The sequence below is a fragment of the Aulostomus chinensis genome, chromosome 8 (assembly GCF_037954235.1).
Source record: "Aulostomus chinensis isolate RoL2024-O1b breed Wild chromosome 8, RoL_Achi_v1.0, whole genome shotgun sequence".
Lineage (NCBI taxonomy): Eukaryota > Metazoa > Chordata > Actinopteri > Syngnathiformes > Aulostomidae > Aulostomus > Aulostomus chinensis.
This window is the reverse complement of record NC_141327.1, coordinates 14,648,979-14,672,152: the sequence shown is the minus strand read 5'-3', so window position 1 is coordinate 14,672,152 and position 23,174 is coordinate 14,648,979. Positions and strand designations below refer to the sequence as shown.

Sequence of the window (23,174 nt, the reverse complement as noted above, 5' to 3'; positions counted from 1 at the left end):
GTAACACCAAAGCCTCGTAAATTCTGGTTAGAGAGATCAACAACTCTCCACAACACAAAATACAAAATTGAAATTCCTAAAGTGCTTACTGAAGAGTGAAGAGTGACAAACACTCTTCTATCCTGGCGCCATAATCCTCTAAGAGATCTGGAGAATAAAGCGTGGAAAAAACTCGACTTACGGGGACAATGAGCAAGTGGAAAGTCTCCGTCAGAGAAATCCCACTTCAAGTGGCAACGAAAGGATCAAGCGCACAATCCTGTCAGTGTGACACTAATATTAACCGACACTGACATTAATGGTGACGAAATAGAGCCGCATGAGTATATTCTACCATCAAAGGCTTGAATCACTGTATTTAAAGTTGTTTCTGGTGTTAAAAAAATTCACTTCATGTCGGTGCGGAACTCCCACACATGATCAGTCAAATCCAAATCTGCTGCGGGTCTGATGGTGGCATGACGTGGATCAATCTCAGCGCGCAAACATTCCCCCTGACCCTGACTAAATATGTTTATTGTTCAAATCACTCACGGGGTGAAGGGTTTGTTCGGTCATCCAGCTCCTTTCAGGATTCTAATCCTGCGCGCCGAGGGCATAAATACTCGAGGTGCGAGGCACAGGGCTCAGTCCTGACGCGCAGCCTTGTTACGCACGGACCAGGCTTTCCGGAGACAGCGTGTTAAAGTAGAGAGAAACCTACAGCAACAACAACAACAAAAAGTCTCACAGTATCATTTGACTCACTCCAGATCGTTTCGGGTCTAATCTACACCATGTCGGTGGTAAACGCAGTGTCTTTCATGAAGCCGCTCCACATGCGCTCCCCGGTGCCTCAGGGACGCCGCCACACGCTGCCGGCCAGCGAGTTCCGCTCCCTCAGCCCGGAGGACGCCATCAGCGTGTTCGAGATCGAGAGGGAAGGTAAGATGCTTCCTCACACTTGACTTTAGTGAGAAACACCACCCGAAGTTCCCAGATCTCACGAAAACAAATGAGACTCATGCGTTTATTGATCACTCAGAGAGAAACTTCCTCCATTACTGAAACCTTTACATAGACAGCTGTTATGTGAAGCCAGCTTTTAATGGAAGGTACTATGGTAACCACGCTCGTCAATACAAAGGCAATCCCATTCCTTCCTCACATTCCTGGCTGGATGTGATTCTTCTTCCCACGCAGCCTTCATCTCGGTGTCGGGTGAGTGTCCTCTACACCTGGACGAAGTGCGTCACTTCCTCAGCCTGTGCCCTGAGCTGTCTCTTGGCTGGTTCGAGGAGGGACGTCTGGTGGCTTTCATCATCGGCTCACTGTGGGACCAGGAAAGGCTTACCATGGTAAGTTGGAGCGGACACCTGGAGGGTGACTTAACCCAGGCAGACTGGCAGGAAAACGGGGGTTCGATCAGATTAACGAGAGATTTCATGTTCTCGACTCAATACGTGTTGTTAGAAGAGTTTGAAACTTCAGTTCGGTAGAAGTTTGGTGCCGTTTTGTGGCGGAGGCTCACGGGAATATAAAACAGGTCCCTGGGAAAACGGGGATTTCAAAAAAATCCAACTGCTGCAAGAATTCTTCCTGAATATCGCATCACTCCCAAACAAAGCAAAAATTCGAATTGGAAAAAATGACTTTAAAAGGAAAGAATCTAAAAAGTTATATCAAAGAAATAAAGTGGAACACAGAAAAACAAGTATACATTGACTCACTTTTAGAGCAGAGTATTTCCTCTTCTTAAATCAACTCTTAGCCGTTATGAGGTACAAAACAACAGCTTGTGTTATCAAAAACAGGGAAACTAGATATAAAAAAAAAAACTAATTTTGAATTTCTAGCGCTCTGTAAGGTTTATATCATGCAGCCTGTCCGCAGTAATGGAAGAAAATGAAGCCTTGAAAGTTTGATGACATTTTCTAAAAGTCTCCCAGGTTTGTTTTGTTTTTTGATATTAAAACAAAAAAATCCGTCCAAGCAGCGTTGGATCAGACTGCGTCTCTACGCCCTCGCCGGCTTTGTTGAGGCATGAGTTCACGGTAGTTAATAGTTCATTACATCATCGTCACCAGAAACAGGCCACGAAGAAAACAATTCAGAGACAGACTCGAATGTTTCCTTCAGATGAACGACAAAGAAAGTCGAGGTGTCATACATGACAGTGTCCTCTTAGAAACCAAAAGAGGGAGAGGTGGGGGGGGGGGGGGGAAGAGACCTCCAACAGCATCACACAGCAGCTTCAGCAGCTCAACAGAAACTTACAGCAGCAGACAGATGTTGATCAAACGGCTCAGTAAGATAAGGACCGACGTCTGGACCACAAGGATCCATCAGTCACATAGCACAGGAAAGATGAGTGGACCGCAATGTTCATTTGTCCCGCGTGGGTTAAAATCGAGGGCTCAACGTGCTTTTATTTTTCATAGTAAATCAAACTAGAAGAGTTATCGCGAGTAAATGGAAACTCGTTAGTTGCCGTGTCGTTAAATATCAACTGGGGGCTTCATGAATTGAACAGTTTGCTGCTTTTCCTTTCAGTCGTCTTAGTGTTTATTTTTTGTCAAACAGCTTTTGATTTTGGGCACACCTCTCCTTGCACACGTGTCACTTTGGATCTACTAATTACAACATAATTCTTACTATTTTCAGATCGTTTACGAACTAAATAATCAATCAATCAAAGGAAAAAAAATCAGCAAAAGGGTCCATGATAATATTGATTATTGGTAGTCTAACACCTCATCCCGCTACAGTGAAAAAAATACTTTTACTCATTAAATTCTTACGTTAAATTTGTCTGCGTCAGTGGTTTCACCCTCTTCAAAATATCTGATTATACATATTCTTTTATGTAAGAGACGTTTTCAACGCAACAACAAAAACCACAGTAGCAGAATTTAAGATAAACGTGTATCTACACTCATAATCTTTTGAAAGTAATGAAGAAACTTTCAAGTTTATTGCTGCATTTACAAACGATAATAACTCCGATTTATGTGGCACCTTTCAAGAGACCCCAAAAATGCCTTATAGGGCGACGAAATCAACAAATAATACAAATAGTCATTATAATAATCATAATAATAATAAGTCCTTCTCATCTTCAAGGACGCGCTGACTCTTCACAAGCCTCACGGGACCACCGTCCACATCCACGTCCTGGCTGTCCACCGGACCTTCCGCCAGCAGGGTAAAGGCTCCATCCTGATGTGGCGCTACCTCCAGTACCTCCGCTGCCTGCCGTATGTGCGTCGTGCTGTGCTCATGTGCGAAGATTTCCTGGTTCCCTTCTACCAGAAGTCGGGTTTCAAGGTGCAGGGTCCCAGTGAGATCACGGTGGGCCCCCTCACCTTCATCGAGATGTTCTATCCAGTCAGGGGCCATGCCTTCATGCGTCGCAACAGTGGGTGTTGAGGAAAGATGGACTTAAGTGGAGTCTCCCTGGCCCCCTCAGGAAGAATGAATGCCTGAGCAGCATTGCACACCAGCTACCAGGGAGTGTGTGTATGTGTATGTGTGTGTATGATGGTCTCACAGTGGGCAGCGAGTGTGAGATGGTCTCACAGTGGGCAGCGAGTGTGAGATGGTCTCACAGTGGGCAACGAGCGTGTGTGTGTTCTCACTGTGAGCCTACAGAAACAGAGCCGCCATCCAGCTGGCTGAAAAAAGTTCTGAGACATTCCATGAATATAGAGCAAAGTTCTGAAAGAATGTGAGCAATGTTTTATTTTTTTATGATGATTTCAGTTTGTATGAAACTATTTTACTCTTCTTCATTTGATGTTTGGATAAATGCTGGGCATTTATTGTCATCCTCAATAGAACGCATCTGCCTTCTTCCTTTCTAAAATTCAATATTTAACCGCTAACATTGCTTTTGACCCTCCAGAAAGTTGGAAGGATTCGTTTTGAGTCAGTAAAGTATCTTCCTGTTACTCTGACATCTCACATGTAGTTTTTTTTTTTTGTAAACAGTTTGCCTTCTACAGCAGCTTTGGAAGGCTGCTGTTAAAACGCCGAGCAACAGTACAAGTACACAGAAAAATGCCAAACAAAACCTTTAATTCATTACCATGACAACAGAGGAGGGATATCAGCAACTGTCACACTTGAACCTTTGGTTTTAGGACTACAAAGATGGAAGTGGTCCGATTTCTGCAATTATCTTGATGCACTGAAACATGTCGTAGGATCCTTAGAGCTTGTCAGTGAGGGGCGACGAACAATATGTGATGAATTTAAATGTCTTTTAAAGAGTAAAATGTAAACGCTAGTAAAGTACAACACACCCCATATAATCTTAGCTCTCGGATTTCAAGGCTGATCGTCACCTCCTGCCTTCTCCCTCGTAGACGAATCACCATTTCTGCCTGTTTCTTTTTTTTTTGCAAATGTTTTGTTTTTAAAATAAAAATAAAAAAAGTATTGCTTTCTAAACTGTCATTGTTATGGTCTTGTCATTTTCAGTCGATTTGGACTGCTGAAGAAAACGATCTCACCACAAGGTCCAACTATTCCAGGATCACTTTGAGAAGTTCAGTTTCGGAGATGTTGTCATTCAGTCGCATCAATCGATACTGATATTGTCGTAATAGTTATTATTGATAGATGTCTGAGTGGCAGCAGCTGGGTTTCGGATGAGTTTACATCCTGAGATCAGAACAGCAAACATCTGATTTGCATTCATTCGCATTTAAATGTTCAAAATGATCACAAACAAATCAGTTCTCAGTGGAGATTTCGTGAAGTGGCTGATATGAAATCAAACTTCTCACAAACACACTTGGTCATTACGAGAGTGGCATTTATTGTTATGTATGATTGCTTTCATATACATAGATTTTTTATTTTTTTTTTACATGAATTGAAGCAAAACAGACCATGCCCTGAAATTAATTTATATCTTTCCCTCTTTATTCCTCGACATAGAAAAGGAGAAATCATTTGGTCCCGAAGCAAACACAGCAGAGGAGCTGCTGCATAGTGGTGATTGTGTTCAGATTCAAACATTCACATGCTCACACCTCCAAAGGCACAGTAAAGAGGTTTCCTAAAAACCAGGTGGAAGTGATCGATTACACCAAACCCACCTACCATGTGAGGGCAGAGTCCTATGGCTTGAAATAGATGACCTTTTACAAAATAACAAAACAACAACAAAAAAATGTTAAAATAATATTAAAAACTCACTTCAACTGTCCAACATACATGTTTTCAGAAACACTGGATGACCGGTCAGTCAGCCTATAATCTCACTCACATAATCCTCAGCACGACTGTGGCTTTCCTAACAGCTGGGGTCAACACATGCCACAGTCCTGCACAAAAACAAACTACACCAGGGATTCAAAGCCCGAAACTTGCGTGCTCATTTTTTCCCTTCAGGTGTAATGAGCTTAAATCTTATACGGACCCACCAGAACCCCTACTGGAGGAGCTGGTGGTCTTCTGAGCGTATCTCACATGGTATTAAGGCTCAGGTGGAACGGAAATGGCGTTTTTACCAGACGTTTACTTTGAAGTGCTCCTGGAATAAATAGATTATCGTCATTAATTCAGAGAAAATAAACTAAACGGTTCAGGCACCACTGTGTTGACAGCTTGTTTGAGGCAGTGACAAAAACGTATCTGTGAAATGAAAAATGTGTATAAAAGCAGCGTGTTACATTGCTTTGGTAAGTTTGGGTCAGAAATGTGTTTAGTATCATTCAGAGAATCATCTTAAACTGCGCCCAAAAATATGACAATTTGTAAAACACCAGTCTGTTAAGTGTTTATATATATATATATACACACACACATACATGTATGTGTGTACACACACATAAAAACCTTTACCTTACTGTTCTTCTTTCAGGATATTTCACAAAAACTCAAATGGCACGATCAATACATTTTTTTGTTAACTTTAACATGGTTTCCTGCTCCAGTCATGCTGATTGCATACGTACAAAAGGGCCAAAATTTAAAAAACAAGCAACCCAGAAGTCACTGCACCGCTGTTAAAACGCTGAGAGGCAGCAGAACTCACAGCGTCAATAGTGTTAGACACCAAGTCACTCAAAACAAGGGGAGAATAAAGGCATCTGATGAGTCTGAATCACTGGGCTACAAGACTCCTGGTTACCAGTGTGGCTTCATTTTCATCCCAGTGGTCAGTCGTCCTCAGATTTGAAGGGACTGCCAAGTCTTCTTTCATTTGGCTCCTTAGAAGAACTAAGTGAAGCACTCTTGAGGTCCACACAGCTCTTTGCATGTTGATGTCCTGAGTATGTGACTCTGCTAGCCTGTTGGCAAAGCATCGTGAAAACAGTGCAAAATCTGACGGAGGACTGAAATGTTTAGTGAACGGACACAAATCAGCACTGACAAGATCAGAAGGAAACTCTCCTGGACTCCGACCAGGTCCTTTCATGAGCCTCCCTCCAAGAGGGCCACTGAGTTGACCTGGAAACGATGGAGGAAGTCACTGGTGACGAGCTAGTGGATCAGTAGCAAAGTCACCTTGGACATTATCTGTAACCTAGCAACTAGTGCACCACATCCTTAATGTTGTGGTCTATGTCGTACTTCTCACAGAACTTGCTCGTGAAGGGCAGGCAGGTGAGATGCTCCAGCCAGTGCCAGTTAATGGGGTAAATGTAAAACCAAACGATGAGGGAGGAGAACAGTCCAACGTAGGCCACCAGCGAGACAGCTATGAGGATACGTTTCCGGTACTTGTCAAAAGTCCCAAAGGTGACATAGGGCAGGAAGGCGAAGGAGAGCAGCATGCCGCTGAGGAAGCCAAAGATGTGAGCGATGTTGTCGATCCATGGCAGGAGGCCACACATGAAGAGGAAGAGGACGATGAACAACAGTTTGAGAAAGGCCTTCCATGGTTTCAGCAGCATCTGCCAACCTTGAAAGAGCTCAACAAACAGGCACGCCAGGAGGCCGAACTGGGAGCCTGCTGGACCCACCTGGAGGCAGAGAGAGGACAAGTGACTGACCAGCTCACGGCAGGACTTGTCCTGTACTCATTCAGACAGGAAGCACCTTCCACTCTGCGGTTCCACCAGGAAGCACTGGAAACTTGTGTGACGGGTTCATGAGCAGAATCATCAGTTATTGAGCAGGAATTTTCTTTCGACAATCACAACTGCGCCGTTGGATATGCAAGTAACTGCACACAACCTGTCAAGTCAAGTCAAACATGCAGGGCGCTGGCGTTTCATTTTGAGTTAGCGGCGTTATTTTAGATGTCCACAAACAAACGGGGACAATTCAATTCAAACAGCTGCTTATATGTTTTGCATACTGTTGCAGGGAAAGAGTGTCAGAGTCTGCACGAGTACACGCACGCACGCACGCACACAAGGGCAGCAGAGATTTAACCTGATTACAAAATCTTGTCAACGTGTTCAATTGTCAGTATTTTAAGAAACAATTATTTACACTGACTCATAATCCTGAGTCAGGGAAACTTGATTGACTCATGATTACAGGCCAGGGGATATAAACTCCTCTCAGGTCACAGTATCCTGAAGGATTCTTCCCAGTCAAGCAGATTCGCCATCAATTACAAGTTCGGTGAGCAGGTTGTGTATGTGTACTGTTCACCATTTCCCTGCACACAGGTGCTCGTAGTTTTTGATCTAGTTCCGTGGAGGAACTTAATAGTGCTCCCTGGGTCAGGCGTAAAGGTGAGAAGATTAGCGTGACGTCATGGCCTGCCTGATCAGAGGCAGATGGCTAATCTGTGAAGACAACTGACTCCCACAAACAGAAAAAGAGTGCAGCGCATCACTCCACCCACACGCCCCAGACACGCAGGCTGACACGCTCCTCACATGCCACGCTAGCTCACCATTGGCTGAGATGAAGCCATCAGAGAGGTGGTGACCAGGAGGGAATCTCTACGATCCCCAGACATTAGTTATGACTTTCTCTTAAATATCAATCACACTGAATATTAGTTTAACATTTTCCTTTAGGGCTCGTGTCCACAGTGTTTATTTTGATTATTTCCAATGAGGAACACTTATGATGAAAAGCTACAGTAGCCAGGGTTTTTTTTCCGAGTGCTCCACTTGGAGCAGCTGCTCCAAGCACTTCAAGAGTAGCTGAGAAACTTTTCAGAAAGGTACTGGTGTAATCAGGCAATCGCTGAGACTGGTCACTATGATACACAAAAAATATAAAGGTCAAACTTGCCTGTTCAGTTTAGTCTGAACTGTATGATGATAATTCAAAAGCAATCTGGCATGTGAGACAAAGGAATGCCAATTTGAGGGAGCAGATAATCCACACACTGAATACTGCCTCAGTTTACTGTATTCTCTGATGGACCGTATGATGAACCCACATCCTCCTCTACTTTTCTGCCAGTCAAAACAAAAAAGCTTCCTAGCACACAAGGTTAACTGTGTGTGTGTGTGTGTGTGTGTGTGTGTGTGTGTGTGTGTGTGTGTGTGTGTGTGTGTGTCTCTCAAGGAGAGGAACATTTAATTCTCGGTCAGACTAAAAATGACAAAATCCTTATTTCATTTTTTTCCATAAAAGGGGGGAGGGGCAGGGCGAGGCGGCCATTAATCCACCACTTGTCTCATGTACCTGGGCACCAGCCCACAACTGACAGTTTAGTCTTGAATTACTGGCGTTTTCAGCTGAATATTAGAAGGCTGCTAGACCACTTTCTAGTGCTGCTCCCCACATCATAATGCTTTCCACCAAATGAAAATATCAGTTTCAACAACAGGAAGTAACTTCTCCCATTACATTATCAGCACTTAAAAACACTTAACTTGTTCCCTACACTGACTTCATACAAGTAGAACTTTAAAGATTAAAACTGCATGAATCTGAAGACTACAAATGTGCAACTTTGTTTTTTATGACCTCTGCATTTCGGAAATTTCAGGAAGACTCGGTATACGTTCAGAAATGAGTATTCAAGTCACAGTTGTTGTATCTGTTGTTTGATTCATTTCTGCTGAAGCCTCAGGATCTTCTTAACACAACAGTTAAAGGATAATCCACTTAAAGCATCCTTTTAAGTGGCTTGACCGCCCTGTGTTGCCCTCCCTCCAGTTATTCCTGGTGTGAAGCCCTGTGAGCTGGTTGGTTCTCAGGAGAGCTGGTCGGTGGGATTTCTGGCTCTCACGTCGAGGTACGTCAATACTGAGAACCACCTCATGTTTCACCCCGCTAATATCAGGAGAGGTCAGCTTCTCCTAGGGATAACAGATGTCTCCTTGACACAGAGGCCAAGAAGCAAACTAAGCTACATTTCTCCTGAATTACCGGTCATTATTGATCAATTCCCATCAACTTATCCACTACAATTCTCCATTCTATGAAAGACAACAACTCCAAAGCTGCCAGGAAGAACCTTTGCTCATTATGGTGTGTAATAGTATTCAAAACAGTGTGTAAACCAGAAACATCACCAGGCAAGTCTCAGCTCAGCAACATTTGTCTTTGTTTAACAGAAAACATGTAATCCCATTCACCATGGCAGTCACCTTTGTTAACCCATACAATGGGTTAATGGCTAAGCTGTAGAGTAGAGAAAGTGGGCTTTACAGGGACATGCCAGTAAAAAAGTAGGTAATCCAGACTGTGCTGTTCAGTAATTTGCACAGCTTATTATGTTGTTTCCCAATCATAACACTGAATTAAAACTATTAGCTGACCCACTGGTTTATACTTCCGCTTTAAACCTCCACGAATGTATAAAACTTGTGTGATATGGGAGACATTTACAAGCAAATACAGGAATTACTTAAGAGGATATTTCGCTGAACTTATCTCAGCGCACTCACAGACACACACGCTCTGGTGATCTCTGAGCTGGTTAAATGTCTGGGGTGTTAAGAGCGATGTGAGCTTTGCTCCCGGTGCCCAAATGCTTCACCCTCTCCGAATACTCTACACTATACAAGAGTATAACCAGTCAAGGCATTATGTCATGCGACAGTGCTGTTCAATAAAGCTGAAGAAATCTTGGTATAAGAATAAACAGATTCACACCATTGGCACATTTCTTGTATTGTGTATTTGCCTCCTGTTCCCACTAGCTGGTTTAATGCTGCTTAGCTCAGCTGATTTACTGGAGAAGTTTTCCCTGCTAAGGATTATTAGAGCAGATCTGTCAGCCTGGTCTAGAGAGGACATGAGAGGGCACAAGAAATGTCACATTGCAAAGCATGTTTGACCAATCTATTAGCATGTGTGAAAGTCTGCCGCTTATAAAAGGATACACAGACAAACCTGGAAAGAACTCATCACAAAACTGAACACGAATAAACAGGGGATGTCTGGTTTCATTGTACATTGTGTTTCAAAAGAATTTTAGCAAAATAATTTATGGCTACTTTATAAGTGTGTGTTTTCTGTTTGGAAATATGTGTTTGAAGAAAAGGATGCGCATGAGTAAGACGCATGGGTTGTTACTGTAGAGGCTGTTGTCAGTTAATCCCCTGTGTAATGTCCTGACTGATGTGCTGATGGAAAGTTGAAGCACTTCCCGGCACATAAGATTAAGTGAGTGTGTGGGTGTGTGTGTGTGTGGGGGTGTGTGTGTGTGGGGGGGGGGGGGGGGAAGAGAGAGAGAGAGAGAGAGAGAGAGAGAGAGAGAGAGAGAGCACAAGTGTCAAGTGCTCAAGAGCTACAAATAAATGAGCAATTACCGGCTAAAAGGCTTTCGTATCTAAATCGTGTTTGTGATTACAATTAAAACTCTAATCTGAGATAGAATGATTTCAATTTGTTAGGTTGTTTTTTGAAGATTATGGCAGATTTAATGGTATTAGAAGACATAAGTCATAAAACATCTAATATGTATTTCTTTCTTAGTACGTCCATGCTTTTTTACATCAGTGTGATATCATACATACAATGCATTCTCTGCTTGTGTGCTTGTAGATTGTACACAAACTTAGCATACTATACTGTTGCACTTGAGCATGTGCACATTTGTAGCCTAACTGAATTCTTTCAAACCGCTGATCTGCAACCCGTGTCTGTCGGACACAATTAGTGGAGCTAATTCGCCAGTTGAGAAGCTCACCCAAATGTTCTAGAAACGCTACCCTTATCAGGGTGTATTTTCTCCTGCTACAACCTCTTTTACTGGATTTTGCCACTGAGAAAATGCACTTCAAGCTCACACAGCATTTTAGTTTTTGCAGGATTAAATCCTTTGTGTGTGTGCATGGATGTGCTCATGTGAATAACCCACCTCAGCTCTGTAGGGCAGGAACAGGGCAGAGGCAAGGTTTCCTGTGATACCACTGAGGATGTAAATGATAGAGATGCGGACCCATCCTGCCAGCTTCTCCAGGTCCCTCAGTATGGTCATCTGAAACACCACCGACACCACACAGTGTAGCAGCCTACACACACAGACAGGTATCAGTCTGACATCTGCGTATGACTCTGCTATTAAATCACCTGACTCCTTACAGCAACTATTTCCTCTGCAAAATCATCTGCATTTCAAGCTGCCTCGGGCTGTTTCTCACTCGAGTTGAGAGTAGCCCCAAGGGATTTCCCATGTGGCTAGAATTAACACTAAGTATTATAGTAGCCATGTGAGTTAAGAGCTCACGTGCAGGGAGGCCTCTTGTTGAACTGTTTCATTAGGTTAGAATCCCACATGAGGACAACATGCTACATTCACTTAGTAATCATTCTGTTTATTCCAGCCATGTTTCAAACAGTTAAAGGACTCTGCTGAAAAGATGCAACACTTTGTTACAGCAATACTAAAAATTATTAAGTTTTTCTAGCTGTAGGGAAGCCTGCACCTAAATGGCCGACGCAGCTGGAGGGGCTCATTTATAAGGGCAACATGAAATGTTCAAGCTATGAATCAGAGAACACAAAACTGAGAGCCACATCAAATTTTATAGATGTCATTGTAATAGATTGTTGTGGATCTTGTTGTACCCAGCATGGAGGAAAAGAGACAGCCAGAGACGGTAGAACTGATCAGGGACATCAGGGTTGAGGAAAGGCAGCAGGCCACACACATCGTCCAGACAGTGGACCTGCAAATGGTAGCGTAGGTTGAGAGACATACTAACAAGATCATAGATGCACTCTTACACATAACAGACACACACACACACACACACTACCTGTGAGCAAAGTGTGGCATCCTCATGGAAGTATCCATGCATGAAAGAGCAATATTCTCTGGTTGTGATCTCACATCTACAGGATGGAAGGAGGAAGAAGGGAAATCAAAATCAAAATCTCTCTCAGATGAACTGGAAAACAAATGGCAGTTTAGAAAGCATATGATTACAAGATTGTGATAATAACTGCACAATTTGAAAGTATATCAGTCTACATGTCTCACCGGCCCTTAGTTCCAATGCAGCAAGGCCGTCCCTTGATGTTACAGTCTACGTGTCTGAGGCCTGTGTGGTTCCACTTCTTGGGATGAGTACACTTCTGGAAAAGGACGAGTAAATACAAATATTACAGATATCAAAATAAAAATATGCACCTTAATCATATTTTAATTTGTGCATCTCTTATTCACATTGGCATAAGATATAATGCATGAAAATATTCTGTTAAAGCAAAGAAGAGAACAACAGTGCATTAAATTTGAAGGAGCATTCCCTCACCGGCCACTGGGTGATGTCGTCTGGCCATGTGTGAGGTGGTTGAGAGGCAGGTTCTTCACATACTCTGGCCACAGCACACAACACCAGGAGACAGAGAAAGATTCTTATGAGATTAAGCAGACCATAGACGTAACCACAATAACAATAATAATACAAATAACGACAACAACAATAAGTTAGGTAGTGCTGTACATCTAATTCAAACATGCATATCCTCACCTAGGATCCTGGTGACAGACGGCGCCAGAGGACCTGGAGATGTCAAGGAACTCATTGTCCCATTTAATAAAGGTGGCAAGAGTCTCCTGCATTTGAATTAAGCACATTTTTGGCTTGGTTAATTCTACATGTTTGCAAAGGAGTTAACTAATGAACAGTAAACTTTCAGTTAACCTTCTCAAGTTTTAAGAAATCAATTCATCTACTGGAAAAGATTTAGCTCTTAAAAACATTTGTATATACTAAGCAAAGGTAAGCGTTTATTTTTCAATGCATTTTTTACTTTTAGGGCATAATAAAGAGTTGCATGTTAGGATGATTCATGCTGTTGTACATCATTTATGAGAATAAACTTTATGGAGTAGGTAACATGTTGAGAAATATTTTCATAAACGCAAAAACTGCGAACAACACATAAAAAAGTGTGTCGTGAAAAATTTGTATTGTTGTGGCGATAATTATTTGTTTCTAGATTAAATACACACTTGCCAGCGTGTACTTAAGAAGTGGTGGTTCACATTTAAGGAGTGCATGTTTTCGGATGTGTTTTTCACCTGATCACCATAGTGAGGCAGAAAGGTGCTTATTCTATAGCCTCCCTGAAGTGAAAAAGGGGGTTGGGGTGGGGTGAGGTGAGATGAGGTGTGTGTGTGTGTGTGTGTGTGTGTGTGTGTGTGTGTGTGTGTGTGTGTGTGTGTGTCCGTGCATTTACTAGCTGCCACTTCGTGACAGGAGCCCTAATAAGAAAATGCCAAAGGCATCCAAATCATTGCCATAGTCTATATTGCCTATGCCAAAAACCACCACTGTGTTTTTAGAGTGTATGAAGTTTCTAGTGTGTGTGTGTGTGTGTGTGTGTGTGTGTGTGTGTGTGTGTGTACCACAGAAAAGTCTTAAACACTAATTAGCATGAGTGTGCAGGATAAAGCACATACGGAGCAGTCAGAGCTGAAGGTCTGCACACATCCAGAGTTGTCATTCTGGACGCAGCAGCCAGACTCGCGCTCCAGATCCTTGGCCTTCTCGATCAGACCGATGATCTGAGTGTCCTGACGGATACATGGAGAGAACTTGGCTCCCAGGTGTATCAGGTCCTCCTGACAAGGGGGAAAATGATTGTCAAGATTTAATAATGTGATAACACACATCATAAATTCACACAGAAACATAAAGCTCAAAATCTACCACTCGCATGCATCATTTGGAGACATAGACTTAAGCACCATTCACACTGAGAAAGCTAACCAAATGGTAAAATGGTCATTGAAGAAAATTCCATCAATCTAAAAATTCAACCAATATCCCGCTCTTTCCTCTGCGCTGTATGCACTTGCAGCAAGATGTCCTTCTTGAGAATGCCTCTTTAAGTTAGAACAAGTGTGCAACCATAGCTGTTCTTTTACTTTCAAAATCCAGAACATCACCAGTGAAGCCTCAAATATGAATATGCAGGGAACAAATTAATCTTCTTTCTTTTTTTATGGAAGTAATTCTGTAGAGTGAGCATGGGGTAAAAGTCAACAGGGAAACACAGTGAGTGATAAGGCTGAACAATGCACACAAATGAGCATGAAACCATACACAAGAGGTTTATCTATTATAAAGTTGTAAAATAGAACTGAAGCAAGTTCACTTGGGTTATTTTAAAATTACAGCTGACCTGAGAACAGCAAGAAACTTACAGAACTCGGACCAATCCAGAAGTTCTCTTGTTGAATAAACTTGACACTCTCATAAATGCCTTTGTTCTTCAGCACCTATAGAGGGCAGTAGAGGGACAAAATAAATAATACTGATAAATGTTTAACACAGAACATTTACTTGAGCATTTCCAGTCTAATTGTTCGTGTTCACTGGTTGAAGAACAAAAGAAGAAAAAAAAAACAGAAAAATTTAACCAATTTTGTTTTCCACATGCATGTTTTTGTTTACGCACCATGATGACTTCTCAATAATTTCAGTTTACAGGCTTGATTGATAACAAAAACTTGGAATATAACGTTGGAAGCTACACTCACCAATTCAGATGTTGAATGTTGTGCAAATCCCACAGGGGCAAAGCCATATGTACAGCAGGCCAGCAAAGTGATTACTATATGGACAAACGTGATCCAGTAGGTAAAGTAGGGCCTAAAATACAGCACAGGATTTTAATTTACTGTACATCAGTAATGTCTACCTCTCTCTACACAGGCTTCAAGTCACTTTTTACAGTAAAAACACTGTTATCACTAAGTCATGAGTTTTCACTGTGTAATTCACATCAACAAGTTGTCCCATTAGCATTTTAGCATGTATCTAATTCCAACCTGTGGCTGTGGAAGTCGTCCAGCTGCTTCTGTATGTTGCTGCTGAGGCTGCGTCGGTAGTGACGGTTCAGCCATTTCCCCACAACCCCCATGCCGTACTGGCGCTTGTGTTTGTCAAATGCAAAGTGCTTCACTTGAGATGCGATGCGACGACCACGACGAGGATGACATTTCTCAAACACTGCCGTTGGTGTCTTTGGTGTCCGAGAAATGTCCTTACTAGCAAGTAAGAATACAAAGAAGAAGAGGGGAGATGAGTGGGTTTAGACAGTAGTGAAACATTCATTGGGCTGCATGGCTTGGAGGGAACGTAGCCGACAAACAACCAAAGGGTCACTGGTTTGATCCTCACTTCCCCCGGTGACTATGTTGAAGTGTCCTTGAGCAAGATACTGAACCCCTAACTGGTTGTTTATTTACTCACAGGCTTGAGAACTGGTCGGGTTCGCTGGGAGCAAATGCAGCGGACATGGGAGGAGACTCAAACACGTCATCAGCCATAGAATACAACTCATCATGGGCGTCGACCTGCAGCAGATGTAATGGAGAGAGCAGAAAATAAACATGAGCGATGAACCAGGAATCAGAGGCGTGTAGACAACAGACCCGTCTCTGCTGACATCTCAGAGGCCATGATAAAGGGGAAACCCAGAACACCTGAGATAACAAATAGTTGCACATGTGTCTTAGCTATCAAACATTCTAATGTTAACAGCAATCTATGCCAGACATATAGATGACACATTTCACTTCTTATTTCAACGCTGTGAGCACTTTCGGAATGAAACACATTATGATGCAAATTTCAGACAAAGTAGGGGAAATGAAAAAAGAGAGAAGAGGAAGGTTAGAGAGAAAGCCATTGCATAAAATGAGATAGTTGTGGTGGTAAGAAATTGAGAAAGGCCTCGCTAACAGTCATGAAGATAGGAGGTCATGTGAGAGGGAGAAAAGAGGTGAATGCACACACCAAAGTTCAGATGGCAGGTTGATAACCTGACTGAAGGGTGCAGAAAGAAGAAGAGAGGGGCTGCTGAAGAGAGGGAGGGTGATGAAAGAAGCAGATAAGCAGGTAGAAGATGATAAATTGAGTTTGGTTGTCGATATAATCGGGCAGGAAAAAACAACAGGAAACAGCTGAAGATAAGCTTAGCAAAGACAGAAGTTGTTACAAAGACAAGTGAGCATGCTAGCTGACCTTACTAAAGAAGAGGGACTCAGAAGTATCTGCAGAGTCCACAGTATCCTCGTCCATCCAGCTGGGCCTGGCAAAGCTCCTCCGAGGGAAACTGCGACCTGTTTGGGAGCCAGCCAAGCCACTACGGCCCTGGACAATAACACGCAGCACATATCAAGTCATACTATTATTGTATTATTTATCTTAAAACAGCTGAGTCCTGCTCTTCACAGAACGAAAGCACCAGAAAAAAATTTCATACTACCATTGTATCACACTTTTAACATTTCAGTGACATTCTCCAACTGCACAGGAAAACCTCCGAGCCCCAAACAGTTTGCAGATTTATTGAATATCTATTTAATATTATCCACTATCGAATGTTTACGTAAATCTTTAAAATTGTGACCCTTGGGATATTTTTATTCCTATATATTTGTGTCATATATAAAATTTAAAAACATTGGTATCATATTTCCATCTATTGAGATTTCATGGACATAAAACTGAAGAATCAAAATCTACACATTCTGGCGCTCTTCTCACCTTAAGCAGGTTGGACGCAGCTCGGATGCTCATTCGGGCAACAGACTCCCTCTTTCGTCTCGGGAACCGACTGTACCCAGAGCGCTGGCTGGTAAATGAACTGAGTGAGGTGACCCCCGGTGTGATGGGAAACCCCTGTGTGGTGAGGGGAGTCCTGGGAGAGCGACTCTCTGCCTCATCTGGGCAACGGAAAGCTCGTCCTCGTGCAAGGGGATCAACGATCTAGCAGAAAAAAAGATTTTGTTCAACTCGGTATAAAAATTCTGTTTACACAACGATGATACAGTTACACGAACTCCTCCAAAATGTGAAAGAACACCTGTTGTAATCTCTTCACCTGACATGTATCATCCACTGAGAGCTGACTGAGAAGATATTTCTGAAATGATAGATCACCTTTCAACCTTTCTGTGTATGATTGTTATGTTAAGCTGGACCAAAAACCTGTTTGTATGTTGTTCTCATCCCTGCCCTTGTACAGCAGAAGAGCACATTTTGGTTAAAGTAAGAAGAAGATGGTGAAAAGAAGGAAAATAAAATACTGGATAACAGATATGGCTTTTTGGAAAGGCCTGAAGGCGGTGACAAGATCCATCTGGGCTACAGATGTCCCATGTCTTTTACTGTACAGAAATCTACATTATTAAAGCCAGACACATTTCTCCCACGATCCTTACAAATCTCTCTCTTCTCATTTCTACTGTCCTAGTGTCACAACATTTAACTATACAGGGGGAAAAATTAGTTAAAAGCAGATGGCTGATGAGCTAAACTGAACTGTACCAGGTTTACTTTGCAGGTTATGGAGCTTTGATTTGGTTTCGCTGATAAAAACTTCAAGCACATGGTGTTCCTCTGCCTCTTGACAGCAGAATACCTTAGGCAGCCTGTGTGTGGCCGGTGAGTCCACGCCCTGATCGATGCTGGTGGCCGTGTCAGGCTCTCTGTACTGAGCCTTCAGCTTGCCGTAGCGCTGGCTGCAGTGGCGCAGGCTCTTCCTCTGCCATACCTGCTGCTTTGTCTCACAGTCCTCTCCCACTCCAAACCACTGAGCTGTATTCCTATGAGAAGGGAGAGAAGACAGAGGACTGAGCATCACGTAATACTAGTCAACCGAGGATGGAAACTTGGAAGGTGATTAGCAAAACATGAGGTCAGTACAAAATGGCCATTAGAATGAATAAGAAATGACAAAACAAAGTAAAACTGGTCAACATATTCACCAGACAGCAAATTTTAAATACTTACCCATCACAAACAACAAAATAAACAAAAGCTGACTCATCTTTTCACCAGCGCTAAAATATGTGACTGTACTCTACCATCTTTTGGACCCTAGAAAGGTTACAATGGCAGTTTTGTCTTTTTTTGTTACTATTTTACCTCACAATAAATTTTACATTCCCTGACAATGCTTTTAACACGCCTTCTCATCTGGCACAGATAGTTATTGCGTTTGGCCAGTCTTCAACAACATTAAAATGAATTACCAGACTTGGGTAACACTCGGCAGACACCACAAGAAGGAGAGATGATTTGTCACTGAACTTGATGCATATATTTTTTTCACGACTGATTTCAGAAGGCAAAGCCAAGATTACAATTGGCCAAAATTCCAGAAGCTTCCCTGTCTGATGGCAGGTTGAGCAATGGTTGCAGCTGGAACTGGGGCTGTTACTGCAGACATTGTTATTGCTATAGCTGTATTTGTTGAAATGATCCTCTGGGAGCTGCACTGCATCTATCAACCCACTGTGAAGTCAAGCATTAGGCATGTGAGACCAGTAATTCTGTTAGGTACAGTTACTGATGACGTGTCATGATACAAAATAGCCAAGAAAATTAGTCACAACAATCAAAGCCAGAAAAAAATGGCTCCATCTATAATAAGAACAATGAAAATAATAAAGTAATACACATGACATCAATTAATACCGGGCTTTGGTGACTGGCATCAAGATAAATATAACACACAAAATTCATCTTACTTGCGAATGCTTTGTGACAGTGATGTTTGTCTTCCAAACTTTGACCTTCGCTCCCTGACTCCTCTTCCATCTCCAGCGATGCTCTCTGACACAGAACTGGTTGTTTGGCCGCTCACACCTTTTTTCAGGGACGGACGCAGTGACTGATCAGAAAAGAAGAAGAGAGAAGTAATGAAGAAGTGATGCAGCTGGCATCAAGTAAAAAAATGAGAGGTGCAACAAATATTGAGGTTTATAGGGATCTGCTTAACTCCCTCAGAGGCTGATGACTGCTTGAGCTTCTCCACCAAAACCCTAATTTCTTCCAAAATCTTAACTCATTCAAACAAACTGAATCCTCTTCTAAATCTCTTCAGACTCCTTTTGTTGTCAAGCTTATCCATAACTGATTGTATTTTTATCTATTTCAAATAATTCATCTAATCATGCTATTAAATTTCAGGCATTTTGATCCCAGTCATATTAAATGTACCATCCTTGTTTTAAATGTAAAGCATTTTGCAACTTTTCTTTTGAAATGTGCCATATTCAATAAATAATAAGAAAAATAAAATATCCATCTCTGGCTGGACGCACGAAAACATGTCACGTCTCTGATGACAATTATTTTGAGTATAGAGGATTAATTATTCAATTATCTTAATCATTACAAAACTGGTAGGTTATTGTTGTAAGGGACGCAGCAACACTCCTTCCCTTGTTCTCTTTAACACCTACTTGTGCAAAGTCGTGTGCAGCGATTCCGGTGAGAGTCCATTATCTAAACCTGCAGTGACTCTGAATGCACCGCAGACAGTTACCAATGCTAATGGCCTCCCCATTCTGACAGTTAATGAGGCTCAAATGCAGTTGCCAGTGAACCGTATCCTCAGGTCAAGGCCCTGAACTTGTCAAGATAAGAGGTTACACCATTTTCCTTTCTGCCAACATCAGGGTATAGTTAGGGGGGAACTAAGGTTGCACATTCAAATGTCTGATTGTCTCTGAATTCACTTCAGGCATATGAACTACAACATCTCTAGAAATGTGAGAGAACCAAACCAAGATTAACAGTCCGGGTTTTTTGTTTCAAGTTGTGTTATTCAGTGAAAGCACAGAGATGACAGGTTTTATAAAGACCAGAGACAGTAATTAACAGTTTGATTTATTACAAATAAATAACTGAAACGACTTTTTTTTTTTTGTGCAATTATTAAATAAATGCAGTTATCCTCACTAAATATATCTGTTCTACCAAAACCGCATCTGAAGGGTTTTTCAAAACAATAAATGGTGGGTGTACTGACGAGAATGTACTTTTTCACAATTACATTAGTTGTTTCAGCATTAACTAGAGCACATGACGGAGCACAACTTTTCCACATTAAGGCTGCATCTTCCACTTTAGTAATGAGAAGGGTGCAGCACATTATCTTGGTTGGCGATGTACTTGCGTGGTTTGTACAGCAGTTGCTCTTTAGGAACACTTTAACTGCTGCAGCATGCACCACTGAACTGTGTGTACTCACTACTTTGTGTAACTGAAATGCCACTATTTGTGTCCCAAGCATGGGGCCTACATGGGGGAAATGTGTGGCCTTGTGCCCACTAAGTGCTAGACAGCTGTATATCATGCCTCCAGTCCCTGTCCAGGCAAATGGCAAATACAGAAGAACAGGGCGGGTGTGTTCCCTCAGTTACATGTTTTAAAACCTTTCCAGCTTTTAAAAATAAACTGCTACCAAGAGTCTTTCCCAATTCCCCTGTGTATGCTAATACTGACTTGGATAATTAGCAGCTGTGACACTATCTTCCAGTAGCTGACCATCAAGCCAAGGGAACAGAAGTGGTTGGCGCTGCATCAGCTCTTGTAAGGATGTTGGAGAACATCAATAGCCATTATGTAACACATTTTAGATAAAACTGGAGTTCCCATACTTACTACAGAGCATATTTGAATCCAATTTCGTTTCACTGCGTATCCTTGAAAAATCGATACATACTCAGCCTATCTCAAGTTATTTAGAGCACTCTGAATTGATTTGAACATACAACAGAGCAGTTTAGGTCACGTTGCTAAGACGTCTGGGACGTTACAGAAATACTGTGCAGACAGTAAATCCCACAAACAACTCTCTTGTAATGGTTGCTCTGCAACAGAGCAACATGCTCCTGTATCACTTTAATGATCAAAACTGAAACCAGGTGACTGCAAAATCTATCAATTAACTAATAGAACAAAAAAGAACAAAAGCTCTACCCTTTACACAAAAATGGGTCATTTAAACATTCCACATTCTTGAAAGTGAAAGAAGTGTGTCGAATTACTCAGTTTCCATCTCTGTTGACATGTTGTTGGCTCTTTCTAATATGTATTTTTTTGATCTGGATGACTGCAGATTAGGTTAAATGTTATGTTCAACAATAAACAATTCCTGTTGTTCATGCATGATCTTTTAAAAGAAATATAATCTACACCTGTAAAGTGAGAGGCCTAATTGTACTCTTTTTGTACACTAAAGGGGAAGTGCTTACCTAGCAGGGCTTTACTTTGACCTGCATTAACATTCTGGAGCCGTACGAGAGTGGATTTATTTGAATCAGAATTAAGACATCAATCTATCTTTATCACATAATGGCCCTTTAAGCAATCCTCGACTGTCTCTTTAAGGCCCTTCTCCCAAATAGCCCCTTTCTTCCGATAGCGCAAATTCTGTAATTCCATTGAGGCATAGAACTCCATGAGCATGCAACCATATAAAGACCTCCATGACCACCATACAAGAGCTTGTTGAGAAATATATATTAAAAAAAAAAAAGTTTGGAAAGAAAAGTCTTTGGGGGCCTGGAGCCTGAGCTTTTTGCTCGATTTTTACATCGGTGGACCTCATCATTAGACATGTTGGCCAAGTTACAGTAAATATGAACAGCCAACAGTGGTAGTGAAGATCAGGCAGAGGTCAAAATGGCAAGCCTACCTGTTTTGGGGGGTCATGTGGCATCATCTCCTCAGGTGGAGGTATCGCTATTACAAGGCTGGGTGGCTTCTTGCTCTTTAGACGGCTGCTGGTTTGGGCACCGTTTGAGGGCGGCTCCTCCCCCTCCTGTGATGACATCCTGCCAGAGATCTGTATATTCATACATATGAGATACTCTGTCACATACAAGCGCAAAGTACTGTGATGTAAAAACATGCCATTTGTGACAGAAAACAATTCGCTAATAGAAATTTACAAGCAATAACTTGTAATCAAGAGAGTTTCAAATGATGATGACCATCTCTTCTGGTAGTGAAAAAATAGTTTTCAGTATATTGCTCAGCAACAACTTCATGAAGATATGATATTACCAAAACCAACCTACTGACTACACGTCTGCATAATTATGAAGACCACAAACATAAACAGCCAAATGTATCCCTTTTTTAAAATAGCTCAATGTCATGTGACCTTGATGCTCGAAATTAGTGCCAGATAGTAGTAACGGACACACCTATTTTTACTGCATTTTATTACCTCCTATACTCTTGAAATTTTTTGTGCAAAATATATTGGGCTTTATGGGTAGATTTGATCATTGGTTATAAAGGAGACGATAATAACTGGGCTAAAATACGATCTTACTCCAGACAGGGCTGATTTCATAACGAGTCTCTGTTCAAGCACAAGCTGTCTTTCTCGCTCCCTCTGACAAATCAGCGCATCGAGGATCCACCCTCTTCTCATCAGCCCCAACAACGACTCAAAAAGAAAATGATTTCAGTTGATCTAAACAGCCACTGGGAATACCCGCCGCAGCAGTGGGCTCCCCTCCCAGTCAATTTAATCAAAAAACACTGCCACTCCATTCATAGGCAAGTTCTTTCGTAATCCAAAGTCTCTGCATTCCTTTACAGCAGGAGGGAAGAAGTGGCCACATCAAATGAATCGCATCATGAATCTAAAGTTATTCTAAAGAGTCAAGAAGACAGCAAGGAGATAAAAATGGCATACCAATCACAAAAGATACAAAAGTACATAAACAGTTCTATCAATGCCAACAACTTCAAGATAATGAAATGTAAGTTAACAAACAAATAACAAATATTCAATTTACTCAGATATATTTAAATCTATGTTGTTTTTTCACTGAGGAGTGAAGATTATAGATTAAAAGGTAATACATTCATAATGTAAAAATGCTAACTTGTACATTGTTTGGCCGTGAGGAAGATGTTCACTGACAAAAAACAAACTGCACACGTAAGCCTTTCGTTATGAAACGATACCAGACAAACATATTTCGTCAATTGGCGCAAAGCAGTGTCAATATACAGCCAAAAACTGCCCCTAGCATGTAG

At 41.8% G+C, this 23,174-nt stretch overlaps 2 protein-coding genes across 7 annotated transcripts in view; one reads left to right on the top strand and one right to left on the bottom strand.

The window, feature by feature from the left end:
- Window positions 1-610: 610 nt before the first annotated feature.
- aanat1 (arylalkylamine N-acetyltransferase 1) lies at window positions 611-4,425 on the top strand. The gene is made up of 3 exons (XM_086211141.1): window positions 611-924; window positions 1,183-1,337; window positions 3,103-4,425. The coding sequence occupies exons 1-3, from the start codon at window positions 777-779 to the stop codon at window positions 3,406-3,408; spliced, it is 609 nt and encodes a 202-aa protein (XP_086067267.1). The 5' UTR covers window positions 611-776; the 3' UTR covers window positions 3,409-4,425.
- A 357-nt stretch (window positions 4,426-4,782) lies between these two features.
- LOC147257307 (inactive rhomboid protein 2-like) overlaps window positions 4,783-23,174 on the bottom strand; it is a 29,136-nt gene continuing 10,744 nt past the window's right edge. For 4 of the 6 annotated variants that reach the window (XM_086211134.1, XM_086211133.1, XM_086211136.1 and 1 more), the window contains exons 2-18: window positions 21,814-21,963; window positions 18,857-18,999; window positions 17,746-17,929; window positions 16,869-17,090; window positions 16,344-16,472; window positions 15,570-15,673; window positions 15,146-15,364; window positions 14,855-14,966; window positions 14,519-14,593; window positions 13,772-13,933; window positions 12,837-12,922; window positions 12,618-12,681; window positions 12,344-12,438; window positions 12,120-12,195; window positions 11,929-12,029; window positions 11,219-11,372; window positions 4,783-6,956 (exon numbers count right to left, since the gene is read on the bottom strand). In XM_086211134.1, the coding sequence (XP_086067260.1) occupies window positions 6,525-6,956; window positions 11,219-11,372; window positions 11,929-12,029; window positions 12,120-12,195; window positions 12,344-12,438; window positions 12,618-12,681; window positions 12,837-12,922; window positions 13,772-13,933; window positions 14,519-14,593; window positions 14,855-14,966; window positions 15,146-15,364; window positions 15,570-15,673; window positions 16,344-16,472; window positions 16,869-17,090; window positions 17,746-17,929; window positions 18,857-18,999; window positions 21,814-21,951 (2,496 nt within the window). In that variant the 5' untranslated portion in view covers window positions 21,952-21,963 and the 3' untranslated portion in view covers window positions 4,783-6,524. Of the gene's footprint in view, window positions 6,957-11,218; window positions 11,373-11,928; window positions 12,030-12,119; window positions 12,196-12,343; window positions 12,439-12,617; window positions 12,682-12,836; window positions 12,923-13,771; window positions 13,934-14,518; window positions 14,594-14,854; window positions 14,967-15,145; window positions 15,365-15,569; window positions 15,674-16,343; window positions 16,473-16,868; window positions 17,091-17,745; window positions 17,930-18,856; window positions 19,000-21,813; window positions 21,964-22,458; window positions 22,980-23,174 lie in introns of those variants that run through there. The other 2 variants (XM_086211132.1, XM_086211137.1) reach the window with 2 other exon arrangements.

Coding starts and splice junctions, on each gene's coding strand:
- aanat1 (XM_086211141.1), top strand. CDS start 777: ATGTCGGTGGTAAACGCAGTGTCTTTCATGAAGCCGCTCCACATGCGC. Junction 925..1,182: donor GTTCGAGATCGAGAGGGAAG/GTAAGATGCTTC, acceptor CTTCCCACGCAG/CCTTCATCTCGGTGTCGGGT. Junction 1,338..3,102: donor ACCAGGAAAGGCTTACCATG/GTAAGTTGGAGC, acceptor CTCATCTTCAAG/GACGCGCTGACTCTTCACAA.